Here is a 23,932-nt window from a genome sequence, read left to right on the forward strand (position 1 = left end):
ATAGACAAACTTTCCAAGCCGCCTGGAGCCCGAGTGGCACCGAGCTTTTGGGGTAGGGTCCCCGCCGCGCCCTCAGCTTCTCGTGGGCCCAAGGGAGTTGGAATACGCACGACTGGGGCTACAATACCCCAGAAGTTAGCTGAGGGCCCTGAACAGCTCCCTCACCTCACCCCTGGCCAGGGCTAGCCAGCAGCTTTTTGCTCTCCTTCCTTTCCAAGACCCCTATTTCTGGCCCTTTACTACTTCCATCCAAACATGGTCAGATCTCAGGGCGCCAGCAGCTCTGGGTCCTACCCGCCCACCCAACGCTCTTCCCTCGCACGCCGACCTTAACCCCCAACCCTCCCCCTATCTCTTCCTCCCCCTCCTCTCTTTACACCTCCCCTTTCCTCCTCTCCGCCCCCAGCCCTCCCCCTCTCTCGGGCGCGGCGCCGCCCGCCCGGCCGCAGGTGCAGAGCTGGGCGCAGGTGTCTCCGGGCCGGCCGCTTACCTTGCACTCTGCCCGGGGCACCCCCTGTCTTGTCCCCCGCCCTCCCCCTTCCCTGGCCCTCCCGGTCCGGGAGCCCTGGGCTAGCCAGCCCCAGGCCGAGGCTGCTGCGCGCTGAGTGACTAGCGGGTTGGGGGGCTGATTGACGCGCGCCGGGCCCCGGAGAAGTGCGGCCCCCGCCGAGGTGCGCCCGCTAAGTGGGTGTGCCCGCCTATTATTTCAGCTGTCAGCGGATCGATGCGCGGCGCCTCCGACTCGGGCGCCGCCGCTGCCGCAGCCCCGGGACCGGCCATGTGGTCACTTCTCTTGTTGCGTCTCGGGCCGGGAGGACAGCGGCGCAGGACACGCACCCGGGCTCTCCGGTGAAGAGGACTCCGCCACAACTAACTCCTCCAGGCTCACGGCCGGCCCAGCTCCCGGGACTTAGGGCAGTGAAAGGTGGGGCGGGGGGTGACAAAGGAGAGGACTGAAGGGTGTGTACGAGTGTGAATGTGTGTGTGTGTGTGTGCCCGCGCAAACGTGGGCCCGCACCATAACCCAGAGAGCTGGGTGCGATTTCTGACTCCCGCCGCTTCCGTCACCCAAAGACTGTGACCCTGCACTCCAGGGTCCAGCTGCTGCCTCTCGGTAAGTACCAGCATCTGGGCCAGCCCGGAGCCCCTTGCCTTTTTGGTCGTCGTTTTTGTTTTTTGTTTTTTGTTTCGTTCTTATTTTTAATTTAATATGCAAAAAAAACCCCAACAATTCACCCCGCTGCCAGGTTCCAGGATAAAAGGTATCTCCACTTCTTCTCTTAGCCCCCACTCCCCGCCCCCGCTTCCTCCCACGACAGGAGACTGAGAAGCAGCTTTACCAAACCCGCCTGGGGCCACTGCACCTTCCCACTCAGTCGGCCTTCTTTCCTTCCACCCCCCAACCCTCCCCCCATCCCCCGCTGTTGGCTTTCTGGGCTTTCCTTTCCTCAATCCTCCTCCCTCCCTGGCAGGAGACCCCCAGATTCAGGATCCCGTCTCTGAAATTCGATTGTCTCCTGGGGCTCCTTTTCTCCTTCTGTTCCCGGTTCTGGGCCAGACTGAGACTAAGTCCAGGGCTGAAGAGCAGGAATGCATTCTCCCTTTTGATCTCTAAAACAATTCAGTGTTTTCGAGACTCTACTCCCCGATTCCCCTCTGTCTCCCCCTATGCACAGTACTCTGGACCGGCTCTTGAGCACATTGGTATTCAGCCTGGAAATTGGCCTCCAGGGGCTCCAGGACAGATTTTTCACTAGATGCGGGCCAGTTGACCTCACATTTCCGGGAACCCAGTGCGAGATTGGGTAATTACCTTAAGAGCTGCGTAGACTTTCCAGTCCTTTCTACATAAACTCGTTTACTAGGATTAGGGACCCTCCTTCTAGGTCCCTGACGTGGCGGTTGCCCGCTCCCTTGCTTCTTTCTCAGACAGCCGTGAAGGTTTTACAGGGGTGTTCAACTTTTAGGCATGGTCAACTTGTTTCAAGTCAATTTGCGGAGACCAAAGTGGGGAAAATGTTCAGAGACAATAACTACACACCTTACCTCATGATTCCTTTAAAAAAAAAAAAGACAACTTGGGTCGATGGGGTTGCAGTTCTTGAAATTAATTTGTCTTCTTGGTTGTTTGGAAGGTTGTGGGATGGGGAAGGTTGATTTTCTTGGACAACAAGACAAATTGGAGCCTTGACCAGGCCACATCTGCGTTTGCTGTGATTAAGGACACGTGGAGGGCCAGTGTCCGAACGTGGTTCCTCCAAAGGAACCCGAAATTTAAAACAACCTTTCCTGACAAATGCGCCTAGATTCTGGCAACCGGAGCAGCCGGGTTTTTAATTGAAGAAGACCGATTCTCAAGATCAAAAATATCTCGAGCTTCTCAAAGATTTCAGGAAGCTGCTAAATTTGGAACCGTGAACACATTTGGAAAAATAAATATTGGAGGAATAGAGGGGACAGACAACCTGAAATATTAAAGGAGGGCAAAATCCAAATCCTGCTCTGGGCAAAGTGGGTAAACGGGAATGGATGAATGAAAAATCGAGGACTTTTCGGTCGGAACAAAAAGAGAGGCAGTAACTGAGAAACTTCTACAAGAACCCCCACCTCCACCCTCACCCCCATGACCTAACCCTTAAATTAGTATTTGCCAGGAAAATGGCTAAAACATACCGATATTATGGCCATGTCAGATTATTTCCCACCAATAGTTAAAAAGAAAACCATTTCATTTTCCGTCTTTAATCTTTCTGCCAAAAGGAGCTTCAGGCGACTCGAAAAGGAGTTGGTTTGTTTACACTTGAGCACTAAGTCTGCTCTTTTCCCCTCAACACCCCCGTCCCTCCATCCTGCACCAGGCCGGGATTGAGGAGTTTTGGCGTTTTGAATCCCGCTCTTGGTCTCCTTCAATAGCTTTTGGCGAGGGGCTCAGAAGTCCAGACAACAGACCCTGCCCAGTTCTGCCCCCGCCTCCAGTCCAGATATTCTGATAATGGACATTGACAGCCCTCCAACCACCATGTGCCGGGGGCTCCCCTCTTAAGGGTCTCTCTGCTCTTGTCCCCACCCACCCACACCCTGTGTGGCCAGCGGGTTGGACGGAGAGAGGAGAACAGATTGTGACTGTCCTTGATTCAGGACTAGGAAAGCCGAGCAACTTTAGGGTAAATATCTCCTCCTCCTCCTCCTCCTCCTCCTCCTCCTCCTCCTCCTCTCTTCTTCCTCCTCCTCCTCCTCTTTCTTCTCCAGCCCTGATGGCTTTTGTCCTAGCGCCAGCACACGTATTAATAACAAAAGGAAACTTATGACGGGAGGGGGGTGACTTCTGTGCGTGAATAACAAATGCGAAGCCCCCCACGCAGGGAGCAGCTCCCCGCGCCCAGCTGGGCGGGACTGAGCAGCGGCGCTGAAAATGGCTCATCTCCTCTCTGATTTTTCTTTTGCAGAAGTGGCGGCATGGAGGCTCTCGCCAGTCAGATGGGGAATGGGCGCGAAGGAAGCTCCTCCCCAAACTCCAAGCAGGAGCTGCAGCCCTACTCGGGCTCCAATACCCTCAAGCCCAACCAGGTCGGCGAGACGTCCCTGTACGGGGTCCCCATCGTCTCCCTGGTCATCGACGGGCAGGAGCGCCTGTGCCTGGCGCAGATCTCCAACACGCTGCTGAAGAACTACAGCTACAATGAGATCCACAACCGGCGGGTGGCCCTGGGCATCACCTGCGTGCAGTGCACCCCGGTGCAGCTGGAGATCCTGCGCCGGGCCGGGGCCATGCCCATCTCCTCGCGCCGCTGCGGCATGATCACCAAGCGCGAGGCGGAGCGGCTCTGCAAGTCCTTCCTGGGAGAGCACAAGCCGCCCAAGCTGCCCGAAAACTTCGCCTTCGACGTGGTGCACGAGTGCGCCTGGGGCTCCCGGGGCAGCTTCATCCCCGCGCGCTACAACAGCTCGCGCGCCAAGTGCATCAAGTGCGGCTACTGCAGCATGTACTTCTCCCCCAATAAGTTCATCTTCCACTCGCACCGCACCCCCGAGGCCAAGTACACGCAGCCCGACGCCGCCAACTTCAACTCGTGGAGGCGCCACCTCAAGCTCAGCGACAAGACGGCCACGGACGAGCTGAGCCACGCGTGGGAAGACGTCAAGGCCATGTTCAACGGCGGGACCCGCAAGCGGACATTCTCCCTGCACGGCGGCGGCGGGGGCGGCGGCGGGGGCGCCGGGGGCCCGGGGAAAGGAGTGGCCGGCGCTGGAGGGGGCGGCCCGGGCTGCGGGGGAGACCTCCCCCCCGGGCCCCCGCCCCACAAGAGCCTGCGCTGCGCGGCCGACGACGACCCCACGGGGCCCCCCGGCCCGCCGCCACCCCCTCACCCTCAGCGGGGGCTGGGCCTGGCCGGGGGGGGCGGCGGCGGGCCCGGGGGGGGCGGCGGCGGGGGCGGCGGCGGCGGGGCCGGGGTCCGCAGCTACCCGGTGATCCCCGTGCCCAGTAAGGGCTTCGGCCTTCTGCAGAAGCTGCCGCCGCCTCTCTTCCCGCACCCTTACGGCTTCCCCACGGCCTTCGGCCTGTGTCCCAAGAAGGACGACCCGGTGCTGGGCGGGGGCGACCCCAAGGGCGCGGGCGGGGCCGGGGCGGGGGGCGGCGGCGGCGGCGGGGCGGGGGGCGGCGGGGGCCACTTGCCCCCGGGGGCCGGGGCCGGGCCCGGCGGAGGCGCCGTGTTCTGGGGGCACCAGCCGGCGGGGGCAGCCAAGGACGCGGCCGCGGTGGCCGCCGCCGCGGCCGCCGCCACGGTCTACCCGACCTTCCCCATGTTCTGGCCGGCGGCCGGCAGCCTGCCCGTGCCGCCCTACCCGGCCCAGAGCCAGGCCAAGGCCGTGGCCGCGGCGGTGGCGGCGGCGGCGGCGGCCGCGGCGGCCGCGGCGGGCAGCGGGGGCGCCGCGGGCCCGGCGGGGGCGGGCGCGGCTGGGGGCCCCGGCGGAGGCCCGCTGCCCCCCGGCGGGGCCGAGCCCCTGGAGCTGGTGGGCGACCCGGCCAAGGACGGCGGCCTGGGGGGCGAGGAGCGCTGCCCCAGCGCGCTGTCCCGGGGGCCGGGCGACGAGGACGCGGCCGAGGAAGCGCTGCCCCCGGCCCTGGGCGCCCTCCCCCTGGCGCCGCCCCCCGCGCCGCCGCCCCACCAGACCCGCAAGGGCAGCTACGTGTCGGCCTTCCGGCCCGTGGTCAAGGACGCCGAGAGCATCGCCAAGCTGTACGGCACCACGCGGGAGGCCTACGGGGCGGGGGCCGCGCGCGGCCCGGGGGGCGGCGGCTACCTGAGCCCGGACTTCCTGAGCGAGGGCAGCTCCAGCTACCGCTCGGCCTCGCCCGACGCGGACACGGGAGACGAGCCCGAGGTGGACGTGGAGTCCAACCGCTTCCCCGACGACGAGGAAGTGGAGCCCGAGGAGGAGCCGGAGCCGGGCCAGCCGGCCGGGGGAGGCGGCCCCGACGCGGACCCGACCGCCTCCCTCCCCACCGGCCTCTCTTCGTCCTCCTCGGCCACCCCCTCCTCCTCCGGAGACTGCCCCGCAGACTCCTCGGACGGCGGCAGCCCGCACCACCGCAGGCGCCACGTGCCGCCGCCGCCCGGCCGGCCGGCGTTCGGGGACAGAGCGGCTGAGGATGCGGGGAGACGCTCGGACGGGAGCCCTGAGCACGGGAGCTACGAGCTGCGGGAGCCCTGTGGGGCCTTGGGCGGCTCGGGGCCAGGCCCGGGCCCGGGCCCGGCCAAGGTGAGCCCCCCTTTCCTCGTTTTCTCTTGCTAGGGATCCGGTCTGTCAAGGAGCGGGGAGGGAACCAGGAGGTCCCCCAGAGGGGCGGGCCACGCGCAGCCCTGGTCGCCTTGGCCACGGCCTTGGCCTGGCTCTGGGCTGGGTAAGGGCGGCACGGGCAGGCGAACGGCTTAGTTTGCACTCGTCCCCCTCCCCCTCCCCCCGTGTGCGGTGACAGACAGACCTGGATTGTCCGGGCCACCCTAGTCACACACGCAGAGCCGGCCACCTAGTCCTCGGCTGTCCCATAGCACCGGGCCTGGGTTCCATCTGAGGCCTCTTAAGTTCTTCTCTACCCGGTTACTTTTTACTTCCCACTGTTCTTGGGGTCCCCGTCAAAGAAAATCGCTATAGAAATTTCAGCCGCTGTTGCCTCTGTGGGATGTAAGCCGGAACGTTACGAGTCATGTGTCCAAGATTTTGCAGCTCCTCTTCTGGGGAATGCAGTTTTATTCTTACAGATTATTTCACGGTGCAATTGTACAGGACAGGGGACAGGTGCCGGAGGCCCCCCTGACCTTTCATTGGCTCTGTGTATCGGGAATGTCCCTAAACCCTTCTGAACAGAAATCTCCTATAAACTATCGCTTCAACGAAACATGTAGACAAGTTGAAACGGGTCCCCTCACGTCCCGGCTCCGGGAGATCTGGTGATCCCAGAGCTCTCGCCAACATCCGGCTGCCGTATTCATAAAGGTGAAGGAAAGCAGGGAGCAAAAATTTGCCTCAAAGGAACTCCTAGCACTCCCAGACATAGCTTAAGCTGTTGGAAGGGTAGGAGGTGGCTCCGGAGAATGCGGAGGCTCTTCGGACTTCACCTTATACCAGGGCAAACACGTTTTACAGTGTATCCGGTATTTTGATTCCTTGAGGGAACTTTAGAAAGAACAGCAACCTATACCTTGCTTGGTGAGGAAGGGAGGTGAGAAGGACTCCTCTCGTCACTTTGAGGTGACTGGTTGTGTGTTTGTGTTTGTGTTTGTGTGTGTGTGTGTGTGTGTGTGTGTGTGTATGGTTTTTCGAACCTTGTGTTAGTGCCCAGCTGGCTATACTTGAGCATCGAAAGAGACTCAGGATCATATGATATTTTTGAAGGGATTCCGAACACCTGTATATTTACATTCAAATAATTAACCTATTAGAACTTCTTTTAGGCTAGGAATTGGGGGGGGAGGGGAGAGTGATGGGAAGAGGAGAAATTATGGGAAATTAGATTGATGTGAGTTTGTTGAGGTCATGAGCTTTAAAAAGCTCTTGGCCTCTCGAAGCTGAAATTTTAATTCAGGTGATTTTCTCTAGAGTACCAATAATTATATTTAATACAAACCGATTTGCTAGGCTCAATGGCCATTTGGTCGCTTGGCCTGTGTCACTAAGACCCCGGTCTGCGGTTTTTCCCCCTCCTTTCCCATTCCCCTTCGGTTTGCACACATTCTAGTCCCTCCCCTCACCTGGACCCCTTCCCCCAATCGAATCCTTTCCCAACGACCCCTTTCCCTGGCCCAGAAGGGTGTCTGAGGGTCCTCGGGGCTCAAACAAACCGCCGGCCTAATTGCATCTAATTTCTCCCGTCCCCTTTGCAGGTGTATGCGCAGGAAAGAGACGAGCATTTGCAGACCCTGAAGAGCTCTTCAGCATTGGGAACGGCGGCCTCTTACCTTTGCAACCCAGAGGCAAATGGTAAAGGTGGCCCTTTCTCCCTTCTTACCCACCCGAGAGACTTCGATGAAAGAGGAGTAGAGACGAATAAGAAATAGAAACAATGAGAGGGAGAGAAAGAAGCCCAACAACTTAACTGTACTATTTAAAAAACTCCCCCCACCACACACACACTTCTCATTAGTATGCATTTAGTTCAGTTCTAAACACTGGTTTCCATTTTGACTTCCCCTTCAACTTCATCCATCTATTTAGGGGCTCAGGGACTATTTATTGGGCACCTAGTAGGTACAAGCTATAAGCAGCTTCTTTGAGTAATTCTGTCTGGTCAAGGATTGTAGTTAGCTGTTTGATATGTGTGTAATCATCTATATTGTACAGTGGTTGACGGGAATAAATCTGAACAGGAGATATTTTGTGATATATATTATTTTATAGAATTATTATCATTGTTAGATAAAACGTGAGAGACATCATAGCTTAGTGAATATTGAACCAATAGCAGAGGCAGGAAGACCTGGTTTCAAGTAAACTCTCAATGTTGGACAAGCATTTAACATTTGGACATTACAGAGAAGTTGCCACCCTGCAAGGATAGAAGGGCTTTTCTCACTAGGGAGCTCCCTACCTAATGAAATCACATATCTAGTCCTTATCCCCATTTGAGGATGAGGATTTTAAAGCAGGGAAGTGCCATATAAATCAGCTAATCCAAAGGTTCATTTTAAAAAAATTTTTTTTTAAATATCATGGATCCCTTCTTAGGGATATTTTTAAATAATTTCATTTAGAAGTTAGTGGAAATAAAGGTGGATATTTTCCCCCTACCTATGAGGCAAGATTCCTCTAGAATCCCTAATCGACCTACTTATTTTACAGAATCTGAGTCCCAAAGAAAGGTGTGTGTGTGTGTGTGTGTGTGTGTGTGTGTGTGTGTGTGTGTGTGTGAGAGAGAGAGAGAGAGAGAGAGAGAGAGAGAGAGAGAGAGAGAAATTAAGGAGGGAAGGAAAAAAGAAAGGAAGCTAAAAACTTTCGAGATAAACTTTCCTAGGTAGTTTCTGTGCCTCAGTGGGTCACTAATCCTGCCTGTGCCTTTAATGGACACTGTTCTTAGATGGGCTAGCCAATGATGGAAAACTGTATAGAAGAAATATACATATTCATAGTTCTCTCTCTCTCTCTCTCTCTCTCTCTCTCTCTCTCTCTCTCTCTCTCTCTCCCCTTCCCCCCTTCTCCCCCCATTTGTAATTTCCAGACACACACACACACACACACACACACACACACACACACACAGAAAAAGGCAGTAACTAGTGGCCCAGTATTTCCTCTCAATGTAGGTCATTTGTCTCTGATGGCTTTGGTTCCTTCTTCTTTTGAATGGGGGTGGGGGGAGGACAGGAAGGTTTGCAAGAAAAGAATGCTGATTTACCCAGGTAGTGCTCCAAGGGAGCCCAGCCAGTCTTCCAATAGCAAAGGAATCAAGCCGTTCCCCTAAGAGACCTTTAATAAGGACCCCATCCTTAATTATGTAATTAAGTATATATTCGATCATACTTTCATTGCATGTATTTGAAAATTGGTTTATTCCTTTTAAGAGCCAGATAAAGAAGACAATCACACAACAGCAGAGGATTTGGAGACTAGGAAATCCTATCAAGACCAAAGGAGTATTTCTCAGCCCAGTCCTGTATCCACTGACCGAGGTGAGTGAGCCCTTTTATCCAACCTCTGCAACAGCAGTCCCAGCTTCTGTCTTCCCTACCCCCCCCCCAAATTGCTCCCGTCCCCACCTTTCTGGGGAAGGGGATGGAATTGTCTCTGGGGAACTTTACCTGTGCACAGTGCCTGCTGACTGCTTGCAGGGGCTGCTGAAGGGCGGACATACATGATGGAGATATGGACCCTGGAAAAGAAAGGGTTTTAAATCAACAGTAAGAAGCTGTCCCCTCCAGCTTCACATGGATAAATATTTAAATAGCTTTGCTGGTCATCAGCCAGTTTCTCCATTGTTTTTCCCTGATTTCTCAAATCCCTTTCCACCCCTTCACCCCCCCTCTCCTTCCTATGCCCTGTCCACCCCAACACCCATTCCCTCCTGGCCTTGAAATTGGCTTGGACTGAATGGGTCCAGTGAATAGGAGCTAGAAAGGGGAAGGGCAAATGGAAGAGCCAAGGGGCTTTTTATGAAGAAATGTAGCCCAATCCCTATCTCTCCAGCCTGGACATATAGGGAGCACATCAAAAGATGATTAACTCCCCTACCACCCCTTCCCCCCAGGAAACCGCTCTCAACTGTGAATCCATTTTCTACCCTTCTACCTATTCCATGGGCAAAGTACTTACCAATGGGTAGTTTAGGGCTAAAGTTCAAGATGGGTTGATCCTAAGGTGTTCCCAAACAACCCATTCGTTCTTGATTCAAGGCATTTCATGTCAGATGATGACCTCCTGATTTGATCTTGTGTCTATCACAGGAGAAGAAGGACTAACCTTGGATGTCACTGGAACTCCGATAGGTGAGAAAGACATCGAGAACCTCGCCAGAGGTGAGGGTTCTAAAGTTTGTTTAAGTCCTCGGAGGCAGGAAGCCTGTGTTTGTGTGTGTGTGTGTGTGTGTGTGTGTGTGTGTGAGAGAGAGAGAGAGAGAGAGAGAGAGAGAGAGAGAGAGAGAGAGAGAGAGAGAGAGAGAGATGCGTAGGCATTTTGTGAATGCAATTCTAGTCCTCCCAGATCTGCTGTGTTAACCTAATGAATAATGTCAAGACCGTAAGATCCTGAGATAAACTAGGGCAGGAGGGAAGATGATTTGAGCAATCTTTCTGGAAATGTAGGCCCATAGACAAGGAGACTAGTTATTGAGGAACAAACAAGAAGACACCCTTCCACTTTAGATTTGGCTTTTGTTTTTGATCTGAATTACTGTGATGACCAGCCCCGAGTCTCCCTTTCTATTCTCATACTAGAGGTGGTCTGAAGGGTTTAGAGAGACAGATAAAGAATGGAGTGGAGGAAGGTTTCCTGAATCTATACAGAGTGAAATTCTGCCTCCTGTAAAAGACACCCTATTAACCCTGCCAAGGAAAGTGAGGTGAATAAAGGGCAGAGCATCTACCCAGTCTGGCAGAAGGTTTTTTAACCTTCAAAAGGAATGAGCTTTTAGAGATTCCAGAAGCTTTCTCTGGAAGTTGGGGGTTAATTAAGGGTTCTTGACAAAATCCTAGAAGGCTACACTGATGAAGAGGACCCCTATTCCCGCTCCCTTCCTCATTCTTCCCATTCTCTGCTTTCCCATCAAAAGAAAGAAAACCAAAAAAAAAAAAAAAAAAAAAAAACCAAGATTTTTCTGGAGACAAAGCTCTGGATGGAGGACACATGAAATAATAGATCTTCCAGTCTTGGCTCTGTCACTGACTCACTGTGACCATGGACAAATCATTTTACCTCTCTGACCTTCAGATTCCTTATCTGAAAAATTTCCAAGATTCCTCTAAGCTTTTAAAACCCCACAATTCTGTTGGCAGACAGAAGACCATACGAATGGATACAGTACTAATATAGGGATGTGGGAAAATGGACCAAAGGCCCCTTCCTCAATGGAACTTTAGGGGCTAGAGCAAGAAGGCACCTATCCAAATACCATAAGTCTGTTACTCCTAGATCATGTTCCCATTTTAGTTTTTATGGATCTGCTAGATGGATGAAAATAAAAGGGATGTGGGTAGAATTGGTCCTCTGAAAAGGGCAGTGTGTGGTGCCTAAGGTAGGTCTAGTTCCTTTTTCTAGATGTGCACTAAATACCCAATTTGAAATTGACAAAAGGGAGGCAAAATGATTAGATGAGGTGCCTGGATCCCCAGTTATCTAGAAGCTTAGTGTCTGGGTTGGAATATTCCTCCCATCCCTGCTCCTCATACTACCACCACCAACACAACCACTACCATCATCACCACCATCACCATCACCATCATCATCATCACCACAACCACCCTTCTGTTGAATACAAATGGGAAAAGCAAGACAAACCCCAGTCTACAGGCACAGGTCCCAACATCAAATGGGGGAGATGGGGCAGGGTTTTGCAGCAGTGGGGTGTGAATATTCCCCTGAGTGTTAAGGAACTTCAGAAAGCTTGAAGCGGAACTTAGGAGTCTGGGACTCAGCTGGAACTCAGCTGACCAGAGAACCACAAGACTTTACTGAGCCTGTGTTCCTCATAGGCGAACTGCAAAAATTGCTTCTGGAGCAAATGGAGCTCAGGAAGAAACTGGAACGAGAATTCCAGAGTCTCAAAGGTATGCCTCTAGTTACCGTACTCTCCTTGTTCTACCCATAATCCCCTCTTGCCCTTTACTTTTCTTTCCTTTTTTCCTCTTCATTTTCTTCCTCCTCTTTCACTCCTTTCTTTCTCCTAAGATGAATCCAGTTGCTTTGCTTCCCCCTCCTGTTCTCCCTTTTCCTCCTTTTTTTTTTATCATTTCCCCCTTTTTTCCTCTATTCTCCTTTCTTTTCTTCTTCTCCTTTTCTTTTCCCCCTCTTCCCTCCCTCATCCTCTCCCCACTACTGTCTCAAGACGGAAGGATGATGCCCAAGCTAGTTTGGCTTCTCCACCAGGTCAGTTGAGGGAAAAAAAACTATCCAGGTATGTCCTGGTCCATCCCTTTTTGTCCCAATGCTCCCAAGCACTTTTGCTGTCAGCTCCCCAAACACATTTTCTGGGGCTCTCTGGAGGGCCACCAACCTGGGTAACGAATGCGGGGGTGGGGGACTGTACTTAACAGTTCTCACTTAATCAATTTGCACAGATAATTTTCAGGATCAGATGAAGAGGGAATTGGCCTACAGAGAAGAAATGGTACAACAGCTGCAAATTGTCAGAGGTAAGACTTGAGTCAGGTGAGCGCTTGCAAGAGGCCATAACTACCTCTTGTCTGGTAGGGGCTGTAATGTTAGTTCAGTCATTTGGATTTAAATTGAAGGTAATTTAACAATTATTTTTTTTATTTAATATCCTTTGTATACTCTGATTAGCCTCAGAATGGCAAGCAAGCCCAACAAACGGCTTGAAGGCATCATTACATGGAGTGATTGAACTTCTTATCGCGGCAATTTCCATGGTTTCTAAATTAAAAATCGAGGCGTAAAATTACCTGGGAAGTAATGCCTAAGTTTGCTTTAATTTTGGTTAGATCCATCTGCCTTTAAGCGCAATTCCCAACCATTACTTTCCTATACCATACTGCAGTCATAAGCTAGTGTGCTGCGGCTGTGTGTATTTGTTTTCAACATACAACTCGGAAGAGTTATCCCAATTAAATGGAGTCTGATGTGTTGGTGATGGTTGGTGTGGAAGAATGGCAAACACCCAACTCTGATTCTGGTGGTTCCAAACCTATCCCCTTTCTCTTTCAGACACTTTGTGTAACGAACTAGACCAGGAAAGGAAAGCCCGTTATGCCATCCAACAGAAATTAAAAGGTGAGGAGAGCATTTGGTTCTCTCCTGACCAGACCTGAAGTTGAGAAAGTGGAATGAGGAAGAAGAAAAGAAAGGAAGGAAAGGGAGGAAGAAAGATGGGGGGGGGGGGGTGAGGCCTGACAGACTGGTCCAGAGTCTAGAAAATAGAGGGGAGGGCTTGAAGGAGGGGGTGAATGGGGAATATTTGAATATAAGGAAGTGTATTTGGTTATAGCTGGTTTCAAAAAATTATACAGTTAGGGTAAGTAGACAGGCCAGACTCCTGAAATTCAGACTTGGGGGTGGGGAGGGTGGATAATCCTCTGGAGGGGGTGGGAAGGGGAATAAGACTGGAGCCCTAGCCTGGGTCTCTCCCTTTCCAGAAGCCCACGATGCCCTCCACCACTTCTCCTGTAAAATGCTGACACCCCGACACTGCACAGGCAACTGCTCATTCAAGCCTCCACTCTTGCCCTAGCCCAACCTAACGCAGCCCAACGGCGTGGACACACTTACAAAGCCATGCTCCTGTGTAAATGCGGGGCAGCGAACGAAAGCGTGAAACAAGCCATTTATACCAGACCAATGTAAATACTAATCTCCGGACGCCCTCCTCTTTCATCTCCCAAGCCTTGGCCCAGTCACCCCACCTCCCCTCGTACCCTCCCTTCAGGCCCTGGGATTTTGACTCAGAGGTTCCAAGTGTAAATACCGCCTAAAACTAAGTTGAAATTCAGGGCATCGGACCACAAAAGTTTAACTGGACCAAAGGAAGAGGGGCAGGGAAAAAAGCAAATAAGCAAACGACCCTCACCAAGCAACCCGAAGGAGAACACGCGGTCCAACTGTACAATTTCTGACTGTCGATTGTGAATACGTTATCAGCTTCCCGCCAGCGATGTTCCATGCGTGATCACTGTCTGATTGAAGTCCTAGCTACCTGTAATGTCCACTTCTGAAACTCACGTTCCTAATGACAAAGTGGCTATGTGCAATGGATATAAATGTACTGTGATTCTCTTAGTACAGCGTTTGGTTTAACTTAACCTTATTTATTTATGAACTAATTTATTTGGCTGTTTTCCTCCTCCTCGTCCCTCTACCTCCCTCCCCACTGAGTTTCGATCTTTGGGCTTTCTTTAATTTATTTATTATTTTTCATTGTAAATTATTGATGTAACAGCACTTTAAAAGGGCGACCACCGACTCACGAGATGACAACCTTTCAACTTTGTTTTGGGAGACATTTCTGTATTAAGTGACTTTGGTTCTTTAATAAAAACAGTCTCGATCATGGGGGCGCCGCAGGCGAGAGCTGCTGAAAGGGTGAGGGCGGGGAGGAGCTTGACCAGGGTCTGGCCGGCGGTCACTCCGCGGATCTGTCCCCAGACTGACGGAAACCGCGGAGGAGAGGAGGGGGAGGCAAACATGGCTCAGCTCGGGGATACCGAGTTTAATACCGCAATGAAGGGATCTTGTTTCGTTAACCTCTTCCTTTTTTTTTTTTTTTTTTTGCTAAAAACCACCTTGGGCTCCGGAGGGAAGAAACCGGGGCCGGGGCTGGAGTCTCTCCGGGTTGGTATGGACTCAGCTCCCGCGTCCGGCTATGGTACAGTCTCTACACAGATGAGGCTGGTCTCACCCCCCTCCCCCCACGGCAGAAGGAATCTTTCACACCCTCCAGTAAACATCCAAACTCTCATTTCACTTTTCTGAGAAGCAAAAAGCATTACAAGACTACGGTGTTTTAGTCGCCAGTCCCTGGCGGGCAGTGACTAGACCAGCGGGGGGGGGGGGGGGGCGCAAAGTGGGGAGCTCGCCTTAACTTCTCCACTAAGTGTCCCAGGTTTCTGAAAGCCCAGGAAACAGTCTTGCAGGCAGACCAGGTCCCTCACTAACTTTAGAGGTCTTTTTTGCCTCAGTCCTGAAGTCAGGTTTGTCTTTAGGCAGAAAGGTGGGGGCAGCTGCTGGGGTGCGTGCCTTCTGGGGACGCAAGGAGGGGAACCTCCCAGGGCTCTCCATCCTTCTCTCTGACCTCCCCAGCTTCTGGCTCTTGGAAGTCAGGCCTTCCGTAGCACTCTCCCTTTCTGAGCCTGGGCTGGCTTGGGTCTCCCTCCCACTCTCCTGGATAATGGGGGCGGGGGCTCCTCACGTCTCTAGAAGGAGACTTTCTTCTTCCCCCAGTTCTCCATCTCTTTCCCTTCTCCGGAGATCCAGGAGTTCATTAGTGGGCCATTTATATGCTTGTTTCACACATGAAAGTAAAACACTAATGAGCTCAGAGAGAGGTTTTTGGTGTGTTGGGTTTTTTGTTTTGTTTTGTTTTGTCCTCCCCCCCCCCCCAAGGTGGTTTACATAGCTATTAGCCCTAAATACCTGTTTTTCAGCCCAGAATTATCCGAACAAACAAAGCCGAGAGCTCGGATCTCACCTCCAACCCTCGTTAAAGAGATGTTTTCCCCGAACGGGGATCGGTTTTTCCCTCCCTGCTTCACCAAGTCTTTCGCCAAGCCAGTCTCGCTGGAGAGTGAGGGCACGCTCGTGGGGAAGGGAGCTCCGGGTTCCTGAGTTAGGGAGATATGTCAGACTCACCAGGAAAATCCACCACGTCCTTTTCCTGTGGCGGCCACAAGCCAGCAATTTGAGAGAAAAACCTTTTCGTCGTATTTCATTACTGTGCTTTGCATGAAATCATAGTTCATATTTGTGCAGCCCTTATACTTTGTAAACCTTAAATTTGATCCTCCCTTTTTTCCTCTCCATCCTTCCTCTTGCCCTCTAAAACCCCAAATCCAACTGGACCACCTTGCTCCTAGAAATATTTCTGCAAAGGGGAGAATGGGTGGGAATGTCCTGCTCAGTTTCGTCCGAAAGAGCCTTTGGAGATTCTTGAACGGTAGATTATGGAGCAGGGGTTCAGGAACCAAGGGGAGGGGGGGACAGAAACAAGGATTCCCGCTGGTAAACTTGATTAACTAAGTTATGATAAATACTGATTGCCCGAAAAACAGAGGTAGGCTAGAACTTGCCAGAATTGCTATTACTATCATGGCCGCACAGCCTGGATCCTGGGAAACAGACTAGCTGGCGACCTCTTTTGCCATTGAGGCCTTTCCCGGTGTCTTTTGCCCTGGGTCTGACCCGAAGAGGCTGGAGTTTAAACCCACGAAAATGGGGGTGGGAGTGGAGATAAGGTAGAGACCCAGGGCAGATCCGAGAGCGCAGCTGGCTGCGGGTGGAGGTTGGGAACGACGAAACCAGGTGGCAGCTTAAGATCGCTGTCAGAAAATTTAGCTAGGGTCTTCTGGACAGTGCAAAGACCCCAGGGGCAGGAACACAGCCCGGGGCCCTGAAATCTGGGTTCTAGCTCATTTGTAGGACTTTGGGAAATCCCTTTCTCAAGACTTTCCTCAGTGCTCCCCAACTCAACAGAGACGAGGCTGTAGACTGGGGGATCTCTTCCAGTCAGGATTCTTAACCTTCTTTGCCCTTCGGCAGCCTGTGGACCCCTCCTCAGAATTAGGTTTTAAATGCATGAAACAATCCATAAGATTACAAGGGAAACCAGTTCTATTGAAATACAGAGGTCATTTCTTCGCCCCCATCCAAGTTCAGGGACGCCTCGAATTTGTGTCCTTTGGCTCTCCACCCCCCAACCCTGATACAGGAGTACAGTTTTAGAACTCAAAGGGACCTTAGCGGTCATCTAGACCAATTCCTTCATTTTACAGATCAGGAAATTGAAGTCTACAGAGGCCAAATGATTTGCCCAGGTAGTAAACAGTCTGGATTTGGGGACAGGATCGTCTTATTCCAAGAGGAAAGGGAAAACACGTTGTTCCCCCTCCTCACCAACGATCCAACACCGTCTTTTTCTGCACTGAATACTTGGGTTTGGGGTATTTTGGGGCGGGGGGGGGGAAGAATGTTAGTTATATTCCCATCAACTTTTATCTTCAGTTTCTGCACCGCTCCGGAGTCCCATGCCGAGCTACCGGATTTTGCCATTAGTCCAATCATTCGAAGAGACCGAAAGAAAAGTTTAGTGCTGGTCAGACTGAGGCCCCTGGAGCTACAGGGAGGGTTTGGGTCGGCTGGTTGGGGACCCCGTGAGGCTAGGGAGAATCACATGGGTAGCTACCCTCTAAAGGTGGAAGGTCCGAGAGTGGGTCAGGGTCCAGATGCTGGAGAAGGAACTGACCTTTCTCCGGGACTTAGTTTTCTTAGTTCCTCGGCCCTATTTCCTCATGTCACCTGGCTGACTGTGCCAAAGCCAGTGAGATCTAAGACTTGGGACTTAGGTCTCGCGTCCCCTCCCAGGGCTGAGGACTACGAATTCTTAGGTTTTCTGTTGAGGGTGGTAGACACCGGAGATGGAGTTATCTCACTCAAGTTAGTTTCCCATCGAAGGTTATCCATTGTCTGGACTGGAAGAGACTTTTCTAGCCCAACCCTCTCTCCTCTTTGTGATGGGGAAACTGAGACTCAGAGAGGTCCAATTATTTTGCCCAAGGGCACAAACTAGTTAATGAGAGAGCTGGGGCCCAAGACCCGCTAGGTAAGGACCCAGCCAGCATCCAGCACTCTTCCCAAAGACCAAGGGCAGCGCTTCTATTCTCCAGGTACTTCACGTGGTCCAGACGACATGTGGGCACTGATAGGACCCACCCCCAGCCCCAGATGCTTCCATGTTCTGAATGCCTCTATGCAGTCATGGCCTTTTCCAAACATTAATAACAAAACGATTGGCATTGATGTAATTATCAATAATTATACAAATGATTGTTGATTTCGAGGCTTGTAGCCATTTTAATTAGTTTCTCAGATTCTAATTAAGTTAAATGAAAAAACATTAATAGGGAAAATATGCTTTCAAAAAAAGACAAAAACAAAAGCAAAATAAACCAGGAGCATAAGTTTATTTCTCGCCACAATGCTGCCACCCTGCGACGTTTTTTAGGAATTGCAACTAACCAACCCTGACCTACTAAGGAAAGGGGTCCTGGGAAGTTGGCCCTTTCATTCCTTCGTCTATTCCGGGAAAATTTCTTCTCACTTTTAACTTTCAATTTTTAAAGGGATTAGAGAAATGAGAGAAGATTCCAGTTTTCCACCAGAGCGTTTCTAATATTGTTTGTTGTGGTGTTTTGTTATTATTTTTGAAAGCTCTTTGACTTGTCGAATTACCTTTCTGACTAGTACACTGGAAAATCTCAGCTCTGGGTATTGTTCTTAAACTCCCAGAATAGAATCTGAGCTTTCTATTTTGATTCCTTGAAGTCTTTGCTGACCATTGTAGTCCATAAGGACCTTCCCCTGCTCTGAATTCTAGGATTAGTTTGAACAAAGTGCTCAGCATAATTGTACACAATGTGTTCCAGTAGTTACCATTTCTCTGAGTGTGTTATAACTATCAAATTCTAGGGCTATTACATGAGTGGACTACCTTCAGGACTGCAGTAGACTGGGAGGGTAGAATGAAGAACAACAAGTCCTATGATCTTATAGGGTCTTCCTTCTATTGGCAAGACAAGGTACAGGCAAGGAAAAAACATTAAACCAGTGTATGCTAAGTGATATGAATGCCATAGAAATAAATAAAAGGGAGAAATTGTCATTTTGGATAGCCATGAAGGAGGTAAGAATTCAGATGTCTTCAAAGAGAGACAAAACAGGTAAATTAAAGAGTTGGGGGAAATTTAGGGACATCTAATGACCAAAAGCTGTGGACAGCATGAGAATACACACACACACACACACACACACACATATTTGTATGCGTATGCATATGAGTAACTCAATTTGCACCTGAGTAACTCAATTTGATTAGAACAGAGGGAATACATGGGGGAATTATAGGGAGTAAGTTTGGAAAGAAGAGGCATAATGGGTAGAAAATTGGTCTGGGAATCAGAAGACTTGGGTTCAATACCTAATACCTATTACCTATAGTTACTTCATCCTCTCTCTGTTCTATAAGTTGCAAAGAAGGTTCAGACCTGCATTGGTAGAAGGAGGAGCTACCTGTACTAATGAAATCATAGGATTCATGTCTATCCCTAACTACGGGGTTGGAAAGACTTACATTTTGTAAGTCAATACAATAATATGTATTAAATGTCTACTCTGTGGCAAGGTAGCTTGATATAGTGGATAGAGGGCTGGCCTTAAAATTAGGAAGATTCAAGGCCTGACTCTTACATTAGCTTGGTGACCATGGACAAGTCACCTTAGCTCTTATCCCCTTAAGATAACTCTCGGAAACTGTAAATTACAATGAGTTGCTAAGAGGCATAAGTGGAAGAAATTTCTGTGTTCAGTATTACTCATAATGATGAAATCACTAATCCAGACTAAATTATGTATATGGAAAAAAAAGTATGAGGTCTTGGGAAACAAAGAATAAACTGAAAAACAACTCTTGCCCTCAAAGACCTTATTGGAAGGCCTTGAATGCTGGACTAAAGAATATGGACTTAATGTTGGAGAGAATGGGAAGCCATCAAAGATATTTCAACTACAAAGTGATAAGCACAAAATGGTGTCTGGTTTCCTAACTCTTTTGAGAAATAGGGATTGTCCTTTATCCTTTATCAACACCTTATTCAAGGCACCCTGTGATTTGCACACAGCTGATACACAATAAATATTTATTTGCTGATTAAGGTAGTTTATATCTTTCAATAATATCAAGTATAGTATGTCACTGAATTATTGTTGTTCATATGTTTCAGACTCTGTGATCCCATTGGGGGGGTCTTTTAAAAATTACTTTTTAAAATAATAGTTTTTCCAATTAGATATAAAGACATTTACATAAATGTAATATAAATTCATTACATTAAATGAATGTAAAATCATTTTTAAAAATTATGAGTTCCAAATTTTCTCCCTCCCTCACCTTTTTCCTCCCTAAAATAGTAAACAATTTGATGAGGTCTTATATGTGAAATCATGTGAAACATTTCACATATTAGTCATGTTGTAAAAGAAAACACGGATCAAAAGGAAAAAATGAAAAAAGAATGCTTTTTTCTGCATTCAGATTCCAATTCTTTCTCTGGATTGTGAATAGCCTTTTTCCTTATGAACCCTTTGAAATTGTTTTAGAACACTGTATTGCTGTGAATAGCTAATTCATTCATAGTTGATCATCTTACAATGTTGCTGTTTATGTGTTTAATATTCTTCTCATTTCATTTTGCATCAGTTCATGCAAGTCTTTCCAGGTTTTTCTTAAAGCATCCAGCTCCTCATTTCTCATAAGAAATAGTATTAATTGCAAGTCACATATCTCAACTTGTTCACAAATTGTTCTAACTGATGAACATCCCCAGTTCTTTGTCACCACAAAAAGAACTGCTTCTAAAAATATTTTTTATACTATTGCAGTGTCCTTTGGACATAGTTCCAAATTGTTCTTCAGTTTAGTTGGATCAGTTCCCAACACTACATTAGTGTCCCAATTTTTCCACATTCCAAAGATACTGAAGTAGTTTGCCATTTCCTTCTCCTGCTCATTTAACAAATGAGGGAACTGAGGCAAACATGGTTAAGTGATTTGCCCAGAGGCATACAGCTAGTAAGTGCCTGAGACCAAATTTGAACTAAGGGAAATAAATCTTGTTGACTTCAGCCCTAGTCACTGTACCACCTAGCTGATGGATTCAAGTCCTTACAAGAAATGATGAGCGGAATTATTTTAGAAAGACCTGGAAAAAATAAATGAATTGTTACAGAATGAATTGAACAGAACCAGAACATTGTACACAATAACAGCAATATTATAATAATGATCAACTGTGAAAGACTTAGCTACTCTAATCAATATAATGATCCAAGACAATTCCAATGGAATTATGATGAAAACTGTCATCCATCTCTGAGAGAGAAACTCTGAGTGCAAATCGAAACATACATTTTTCACTCATTTTCCTTGTTTTTTTCTTTCTGTGAAACATAGCTAATTGGAAATATTTTTTGCATGACTTCACATGTATAATTGATATCATATTGCTTTACCTTCTCAATGAATGTGGAAGAGGGAAGAAGGAGGGAGAGACTTTGGAACTCAAAATTTAAAAACAATAATAATATTTTTTTAAAAACCCAGACTGAAAAGCAATGATGTAAGTATATTATCCTATGCACAAAATACCCAGCTGCCAACTTGCCCATTCTATCCCACACCTCCTTCCTTCCCACTCTGGGAATTCACACTCTAAGATGTTACCAATGCAGACTGAGGTTAAGTCAACACAACCCATTTGAGATGATAGTCAAGGAGGGAGAACATGCATATTCAAGGTCCTTCACTGCCAGCAGTTCATTCAATATCCCTTTTGACCCTTGTCTCTATGATACTAATCAGCTTTCCATACGCCAACCAAGTGCCTACTTCTATCCTCTTCAGTTCTGATGGATGAATACAAAAAAAAAATTCCCCAGCATTTTTCCTGCATTCCCCAGACAATGTTCTCATTTACTCTCCTTTATCTTTAGATATCTTTAGAGGATGAAGCCATAGAAACAATGATTATTCTTCTCTTGAAGATTCCTTATTCTTTGGAGGACACTTAGAAAGCTTTTTGAATGATCTTGAGGATGTCCTTCAATTTAATTAACAAACATTAGTTAAGCATCTTCTAGGCACTTTCAGCTGAATGCTGATGAAAGATTTAAAAAAAAAATAGCAAATTTGCAAGAGAATAGATATGAATATACAGATATATATGTGTATATGAATATACACAGAAATGTACACACATAAAATCTCATTTAATTTCACCTTTGCAACAACCCTTTGAGGTAGTGCTATTATTATCTCCTTTTCACAGATGAGGAAATTAAGGCAAAAAAAGGCATCTGAGAAAAGATTTGAATTGTCTTTCTGACTCCATTTTTTAAAACAACTTCACTTAGAGTTCATCAATTATCTTTGGAGGTGAAAAGCATTTTTCACCATGATTCCTTTGAAATTATCTTGAATTATTGTGTTCTTGAGAATAGCTAAGTTATTCACAGTTGATCATCATACAATATTGTTGTTATTGTGTACAGTGCTCTCCTGGTTTTACTCATTTTCCTTCGCATCAGTTCATGTAAGTCTTCTCAGGATTTTCTGAAACCATCCTGCTTATTATTTCTTATAGCATAAAAATATTCTATCACAATGCCTTAGCACATCTGTTTGGCTATTTCCCATTTGATGGGCATTCTCTCAATTTCAAATTCTTTGCCTTTTCATATATTTTTGAGAACATCTTCAGAGAACACTACATCTTCTCTGTTATTTCTTGGTGGAAATGTTTTACAGCTATCCCCAATCCCAATTCATGTCCAATATGCCAACCTCCAGCATTCTATGACTCATGACTCAGAGGCAAATCAAAACCTGGGTTTTCAGGGAGAAACTTAGGGTCATTAAAGGAACTAATCAGTGGCCCAAATACAATTCAGTCTTTCTGTGCCTGTGTGTGTGTGTGTGTGTGTGTGTGTGTGTGTGTGTTCTTTTATTAAAGATTTTATTTTTCCCCCAATTTTTCTCCCAATCTTACTTCCCTCCCACCCCACCCCCCACAGAAAGCAATCTGTCAGTCTTTACTTTGTTTCCATATTGTACAGTGATCCAAATTGAGTGTGATGATAGAGAAATCATATCCTTAAGGAAGAACAAAAAAAAAGTATAAGAGATAGCAATATAAGAGATCAGACAATAAGATATCTGTTTTTTTCTAAATTAAAGGGAATAGTCCTTGCAATTCAGTCTTTCTTCCTCCTATTCACTTGGTCCAGTTCATTGCCCATTTGCTGTTTCTGTCACATATATAAATATATCTATATATATACATACATACATACACACACACATATATATATAATATATATATAATAAATATATATATATAGAGATGGATAGATAAAAAGATTGAGCTCTATGAGTTACCTATCCAGCTACACATATACATATATAATACTTTGTCTTTATTTTTTTTTTGCATTTAAAAACATCTGCAGAGAGATTGTAATGTTTTGGTTTTTTCTGATGATGGCTCTGATATGAGAAGCTAAATACTAGAAAGTCCCTCATCTGCTTACAAATGTTAATAGCTGTCAGTTTATCTTTCTAGATTTCTGAGTGATATTTGCCTGAATACAAACTCATAAGGAAGGAATAAAAAGTGAATTTAGTCTATGAGTTATTGACTGAATCTACCTGGCTTTTAAAAATTAACTCTGCAGAAGTTTCTTGATTTCATACAACCATATTTTTTTTTCAAATCAGTTAACATATTTAGATCCAGTCATGGGATGTTTTCTATACAGAGATTACTCTTATTTTGCAGATGAAAGAAAACTGCTACAAAGTGCGATCTGCTGGTTTCACACACACACACACACACACACACACACACACACACACACACACACACACACCCATCCTCAGCAGCTCATGGTCCAATATCATTTTAGTGAAGTTGACCAAAGCATCACCTATTTTCTCTTCTTGGCAGGCAGGTCTGTAATAGACTTCTACAGTATTGCTTTTTTTGTTTCTTTGTGCACCTTAACCTGGACCCCTTCTGCTTTCTACTGATCTCATTCCTGGATTTCCAGTATCCAATAATATCCAATTCAATTTCCATCTACACGCCAATGGAAAAATGAGAATAACCTAGTTTTTAATCAAGATTTCCTACCTCTTCCTCAGTCCATTGCTGTTTGGGGGATGCAATGGGCAAATGATATGTCAAGTTCTGCTCAGGTGAGGAGGTTAAGTAGTCCTTCTCACTATAAAATCTCTGCTTTGTAGTGAGAGGCTGTACTTTTCCTTAGCCCAGAAATATTTCAGTGTATACCATTTTACACCATGTGTCTTTGGTTCTATTTTTATCCATTGAAACCTGCAATGACACACATTAAACAGCTACTCAGTCCTAGCAAGGGTGAGAAATAATTTTCCTGAAATATTATATAAATAATTATAATAATAATAGCCAACGTATATATTGCA

General features: G+C 47.9%; 1 protein-coding gene across 1 annotated transcript; it reads left to right on the plus strand.

Annotated features, from left to right (window-relative positions):
• Positions 1–3,450: 3,450 nt before the first annotated feature.
• Positions 3,451–13,898, plus strand: SKOR1 (SKI family transcriptional corepressor 1). The gene is made up of 8 exons (XM_074231935.1): positions 3,451–5,763; positions 7,386–7,482; positions 9,060–9,167; positions 9,939–10,010; positions 11,682–11,756; positions 12,267–12,341; positions 12,874–12,939; positions 13,302–13,898. Exons 1-8 carry the CDS (start codon positions 3,457–3,459, stop codon positions 13,394–13,396), a joined length of 2,895 nt encoding a protein of 964 aa, XP_074088036.1. The 5' UTR covers positions 3,451–3,456; the 3' UTR covers positions 13,397–13,898.
• The last annotated feature ends 10,034 nt before the right edge of the window (positions 13,899–23,932 follow it).

Source organism: Macrotis lagotis, chromosome 4, assembly GCF_037893015.1.
Source record: "Macrotis lagotis isolate mMagLag1 chromosome 4, bilby.v1.9.chrom.fasta, whole genome shotgun sequence".
Classification (NCBI taxonomy): domain Eukaryota; kingdom Metazoa; phylum Chordata; class Mammalia; order Peramelemorphia; family Peramelidae; genus Macrotis; species Macrotis lagotis.

Excerpts from the sequence above, each read along its gene's own strand:
- SKOR1 (XM_074231935.1), top strand. The coding sequence starts at position 3,457 with ATGGAGGCTCTCGCCAGTCAGATGGGGAATGGGCGCGAAGGAAGCTCC. Across the intron at positions 11,757-12,266 it reads AGAATTCCAGAGTCTCAAAG|ATAATTTTCAGGATCAGATG; the intron begins GTATGCCTCTAG and ends CAATTTGCACAG. Across the intron at positions 12,940-13,301 it reads CATCCAACAGAAATTAAAAG|AAGCCCACGATGCCCTCCAC; the intron begins GTGAGGAGAGCA and ends CTCCCTTTCCAG.